The following is a 5,797-nucleotide window of genomic DNA, read 5'->3' on the forward strand; positions in this document are numbered from 1 at the left end:
GGGAAAGAGGATTTTACCATTTGCCTGCTTTAAGTATTCAGCTTCCTTCTGGGAAGAAGTTCTTAGGTAGCAAAGAGTCATTGATCCCAGTTTAAAGACTTAAAACACATTTAGACTTTATCGTAGTGGAAGAAGGTTGGATGAAATTGCTGCATGGCTGGATTTTACACAGGGAAGATGGCGAACATCTTCTGTAAGAGTGTGAGCTGGACATGGCTTATAGTACTGATGGGTCCTTTTATTGGTCTTCCTAGAAAATAAATAATTTTGGATAATAATCATGATCTTTGCCTCTTCACATGCCGTCTTGAATATAGGCAGGTATGTCATCTGCTGAAAGGAATACTTTCTACTGCTATCTTAAACTGCAAGGAGTTAGCTCCTCTCGCCAGCGTGAAAAATCCTAACGCTAAAAGCAACGTGGTGCTGCCCTCCCAGCACCTGCTCCAGTGAGGTGGAACAACTTTACCTCACAAAACAGATTCTTTAGTTTTCCGCTGTGGCAGATGGGAATGAGTAAGACTAATTTTCAGACATAAATTTAGCCTGCCCTGATTCAGTCTCCAGATGGTTTAATCTATAGAGGGTCCTGAAATCTGATTATACACACTGGAATTATGAGGTCTAAACAGTTGGCAGAAAAAGCTTTCTTTTAATTAGGTTGGGGAATGTGCTCGCCTGTCCATGAAGCCATTAGCGATGTGTGCATGCAAGGACAGTTGAGGTCTTTCGCGACAGCGGCACTTACTGAGACGAGTGCTGAGAGTGAATTAAGCTGCACCCATGTGGAAATTTCCCCGGAAACTGTGCTGCCTCAAATGAGAAAATACCCACCCGCCACGTGAGTTTCAGGTGTTCAGCTGGAGCCCTTGCCTGGCCAGTGGCGCGCTGCTGACCTGAACTGATAAATCTTATCAGCCTGGCGTCTTGTGAACTTGAGTAGCGCTCTACTAGATGGCAAAGCCGCAGACTCCAGACGCTGGCAGGAACCTCTGCAGAGGACACGTCGCTTTCAGTGTTGTTGCTGTGTTTGCAATCACTTCTGGATAGTAAAGACCCTTTAAAGAATGTGGTGAGTTGGATAACCAAAAGCAAAGCCTAAAGCTGTTTCAGGGAAGCTTAGAAAGCCTGTGTTCTGCTAAGCCAGAGATGGGCAGCCTTTCCTTCTTTTTACCTGATACTCATGCCATCACTTTTTTTTCTGCCTGGTACTCAGAGAACCACAGTCTTATCGTTAGGTTACCAAAAGGTGAAGGTTCACTACTCCAGTGATGACCTTGGTATGAAACACTATAGCTTATTTCCTCATGGCACTGCTCTTAAGGATATGACAAACTTCTGTTTGGTTTTCTCTGTAAAGAAATTATAAATAATTCATAAGCCCTTGCACAGGCGAGTTTTATTCTCTAGGTGCAAACCGCCAAACCTCCCGGCCTTCCCAGCAGCCCCGAGGAGAAGCCCTTCTCTGCCTGCCTGCCTGCCTCCGCGTGTGCTGCTGCCACCGCCGCAGCCGCCCGCAGGCGGTTGCTACTTTGTTGGCACTAGCTGGTTAAAATAAATGTAGTTAGAAATCATTACTGTATGTACCTAGAAATAATTTGTGGCTGCTTCTAAAAGACCTAATTAAAATTAAAACTGTGTTAGCAACATAAACATCCAGTTCAGACAAATTGCTGCGAAAACTGTTGTATTGAAAATTTTCAGCTCCTTTCAATGGTACATCAGCTTCTTCACCCCCAACATATGGATGCACAGCCATCCTACACACTTGTAATTGGTCCTGGAGTAGGCCTTCCCACATTATTCCCATACAGCTGTATCGCCAATCTTAGCACGAATAGAAACAAGAGCAAGGAATGGATATGTATTAAAAACCTTCTACCTCCAGGACAGATCTATAGCTACCCAGATAACACGAGGGCAGGGCTTTTCCACTCCTATAGATTGGCAGCTTCCTGCCTCTTGCGCTCTAGGTAAACAGCCCATGGAGGTTAAGAAGTGTTAACAAGTTTAGGTTAATGTGGGCAAATAATGGGAGTTACAGGCCAACCGTGAAACATGCACAGCAAAGGTGATCTGAACAATAACTCTGCTCTGTGAGGAGTGGACCAGCAAACCAATGCTGACTGATTAAAAGCAGTTTCATCGGAACACAATTCCATAGGAATTCTGGCTGCGTAGATGGTGGAGGGAGATGCTGACGAAGCAAGTGCCCGTCCAGGACAATCACTGCTGCGAGTTCTGTTGTAGCATATTTTGCAGGGTTTTGTGGTTCTGCAGCGCGGCTAACACGTCCTCGTAGAGAGCGTTCACGCTGATGCACAGAGGTTGGTGTTGCAGCTCTGTCAGCTTGCAGGCAGCCAGAGCGCAGAGGACGCAGAGCAGCACAAAGAGCAGGACCCTCAGCACCGACCGTGACCAGGAGTGCTTGTGCCGGGGCGGCTGAGTGGGCCGAGAACTGGAGGCGGGCTCTGTGACGAGACATTTACAAGACAGAGAATGTGAGGAATTAATCAAATACCGTTAACAGTTTACATTCAGAAAACAAGCTGTTCGGGTAAGATGTTGCCTGTGCTGCAGTTGTCTTCTGCCACAAATTTTCATCCCTTAACTCTGGTTAATAAATGGATGTGCGAGCTCTACCCGCTCAGGATGAAAAGTTTCAGATTTAGGTTCATGGGCAGCAGTGAACAGGCTGGAAAGCACCTCTGTGTCGCACAAGATCTGGTTTTCCATATACGGTTCAGGACACTTAAAAAGAAATGAGTGGAGGGAAGCTCTCCGCAGGAGCAGCCAACGAACTGGCTGAATCTTGTAGCTCAGCTGTTCCTTGGGAATGCAGACGAAGGGGAAAGGGCATGGCAGCAGAGCTTACTGGAGGTCCTACGGGTTTTTTTGCCCCTACTCCCCCCATCTCCAGTACCTGGACTGCATAAAAGCAGATCTGGCAGCAACAAAATGAGATGAAAATGAAATCTGATGCAACCCCACCCACAGCGGATACCACTTACTTCGGGTCTGCACGTTTTCTTTTTTAGTTTTCTTTTCCACCTCCTGTTTCGCAGCTTTCTGAGCATCGTATTCCCGTCGTCTACGTTCCTTTTCTTCTGCCTTCTCTCGCTTCCTCAGCTCCCTCTCTTGAGCCTCCTTCGCTCGCTGTTCTGCCTCACGCTTCTTCTCCATTTCTGGGGATACATAGGAATTTTTTCCCTTTTATGTAAAGAGTTGTCATTGCCTTCTTCCTTAATTACCTGCTTATCTGTTCCCAGTTGGAATGAGGAAACAAATGCAGTAACAATCCTCTACGTTTATATATATGTGTTTTTCTTTTTTTAATATTACATACCTTGCATTTTGCTCCCTCAGGATTAGGTTTCCCTTAAAATAAATCCTGTGCTGCTCTTGCATATTTTTTATGGGTAACCTATAGCGCATTCCGTCTAGAGATCTAACTATTATTCAGGCAGGAAATCGCAGAGTTATCCCCGGCTATCCTCCCTCCAGCCCTTCTACCCTACTACTCCCAGAGTCCTCAGGATTTTGAGAGTTACAAGTATGTGTTAGATGCAATTTGTTAGATATTTGGATGTGTAAGAGAGATCAAGAAGAGTCCTCAGCAGACAGCACGTGACTGCTTTTTGTGCTTACCTCGCTCTGCTTGGAGCTTCCGTTGCCGTTGCCGATCCTGCTCTGACTGGATCGCTTTCATGTGCTGCAGCACCTTCAATGTCCAAGAAAACAACCTGAGGTCCCTGCAGGAGGCTTGTTGCACAGTCAGTTCAAAACCGAACAGCTGGAGCGTAGCTGAGGACAGTCGGCTGGGGTGGACCGCCAGCCCCGACTGACCCCTACAGGTATGGCTCTGAAGAGAGCTCGCACCCTCCCACGTGAATCTTTGCAGTTAAGAAACAGATCTTTCCGTTAAAAGCCAAATGTGCCAAACTGGTGCTAGCTGATACAGGGGACATGGAACGCTTCTGTTTATGTGAGCCTGTAGTTTGCCAGAGCTTCTCCAGAGAGTTTTGTACTCCAGACTATAAGCCTAGATGTGGATTATTTTGTCTGATTATGCCTCCGCTTTCTCATCAACCAGCATTTAGGCCTTTCTCAACTCCAGTAATGGAAGAGAATCCTACTCAGCCCAGCGTTTGCTCTCCCCAGGCACAGAAGTGTAAAGTCAGTGCAGTGAACCTGCACCTCACGGGCTGAAGAAACTTCAAACTGCAGCAGCAGCTGCCCGGCTTGCTAGGCAAAGAAAGGAAAAACCACCACTGGTAAAGCAAAGTAAGGGGGGGAAAAAAAAAAAAGCATAAAAGTAGATTCCTTACCTTGACAGCAGCCTGTTTACACTGCTTCTCATCCAGACAGTCTCCTGCTACTTTAGCTAGGACGGGATCAAGGGGATTGTCCTTCAGATCAAGCCACTTCAGGTTCTGTGGAATGGAATGATAAAGGGGAGGCTGTAAGAGCACAGCAGCCTTGCAATTATTTAAGAGATCCAAAGCAGAAGCAAAGCTCTACTTAGTTTTCACGTGAAACAGTTACGGAAGGCAATCAGAGAGCTTGAGCAGAGGTATTCGCAATAGATGTGAGAGAATTTCCACTGAGCTGCAGAGCCAGCTGAATTTTGGAATGGGTAGCCAGCAGGATGGATGCTTTACCAGAGAAATCAACCTGAGAGGGATCACAAGACCCTGGGCTGCATCCCAAAGCTTTACGTAACTGCCCAGCAAACGCTTTTACCTTGAGCTGTGCAAAGCTGACCGGCAGGGTGACTAAACGGTTGTTCAGAAGGTCTAGGTGCTGCAGATTGACCAGGCGGCCGAAGTCCAAGGGCAGCTGCTGAAGCCGATTTTTACTCAAATCCAATTTCACCAGATGCATCAAACTGCAGAAGTCTGACTATAAACCCAAACAAAACCCAGAAAAAACTTGTCAGCACCTTTATGGAGGAACCTCAGTGGGGGGAGTATTGGGGAGACAGCCTGCATAAGTCACAAACCCTTAACTTGCTACGGAACTGTGGCGGAGGAAAGTCGGTCTCTTTTGCCTCGAAAGAGAGAGGCAGAAAACAGTGGGACAGACAGACTGACGAGGTGATGTGTGGCAATACAACTGAAAGTAACCCAAGTCTCCACTGCTGATGAAACTGGGCTGCGGGGATCCTCTGGCAGGAAAATACTGCAACCTTCATGCAGTGCCAACCTTTTCTCTCTCCTGCCTTGGCCAGAACCCACGGGCACTGACCCGGCACTGACGGCAGAGCCACTCACCCACCCCAGGATGAGGACAGTGCCCGTTCCAAACCTCCTGGTGAACCTTCACCGGAGCGCTAGTTCTCTCTTTTTTTTTTTTTTTTTTTTTTTTTTAATATTTCCCAGCAGACTCATCCCCACAAAGGCTCCCTAGCACCTTACCGGCAAGGAAATGAGGTTGTTACAGGACAAATCCAATACAGTAGCTTTTGGAAGGGCGGCCTGAAAGAGAAACACAGCACGGAATCAGCAGCGAGGTACACCCATACCCCTCCGGCAGCTGCTAGTTTTGTTTCGGCCTCGGCGGTCTGTCCATCCCTCCGTGGCCACGTCGCATCTCGACTGGTTTCTGGGCCCAAAGGCAGTGCTTATCCTGAAATCGGTGCTGCTGGCCGACAGGACCCGAGAACCCTCCGCTCGGCTGTTTTAAAGACCTGCAGGCCCGGTCACAAACACCGCCAGCACATCTGGCTCCCCTGCAACACATCTGGCTCCCCTGCGCAGCCCCTTCCGAGCAGGGACCGAGCTGGCAGAGCCGGCCC

At 47.8% G+C, this 5,797-nt stretch overlaps 2 protein-coding genes across 2 annotated transcripts in view; one reads left to right on the top strand and one right to left on the bottom strand.

Annotated features, from left to right (window-relative positions):
* EME1 (essential meiotic structure-specific endonuclease 1) overlaps positions 1-282 on the top strand; it is a 5,266-nt gene extending 4,984 nt beyond the window's left edge. The window contains exon 10 of the mRNA XM_009637784.2: positions 1-282. The gene's annotated coding sequence lies outside the window, so the exon portion shown is untranslated.
* A 1,328-nt stretch (positions 283-1,610) lies between these two features.
* The window catches only part of LRRC59 (leucine rich repeat containing 59), a 7,195-nt gene continuing 3,008 nt past the window's right edge, over positions 1,611-5,797 (bottom strand). Inside the window, exons 2-7 of the mRNA XM_035893384.1 lie at positions 5,418-5,480; positions 4,744-4,902; positions 4,329-4,433; positions 3,649-3,721; positions 3,012-3,185; positions 1,611-2,471 (exon numbers count right to left, since the gene is read on the bottom strand). Coding sequence (XP_035749277.1) covers positions 2,227-2,471; positions 3,012-3,185; positions 3,649-3,721; positions 4,329-4,433; positions 4,744-4,902; positions 5,418-5,480 — 819 coding nt within the window. The 3' untranslated portion in view covers positions 1,611-2,226. The remainder of the gene's footprint in view (positions 2,472-3,011; positions 3,186-3,648; positions 3,722-4,328; positions 4,434-4,743; positions 4,903-5,417; positions 5,481-5,797) is intronic.

Source organism: Egretta garzetta, unplaced genomic scaffold (genome assembly GCF_000687185.1).
Source record: "Egretta garzetta isolate BGI_Z169 unplaced genomic scaffold, ASM68718v1 scaffold34, whole genome shotgun sequence".
Taxonomy (NCBI): Eukaryota; Metazoa; Chordata; class Aves; order Pelecaniformes; family Ardeidae; genus Egretta; species Egretta garzetta.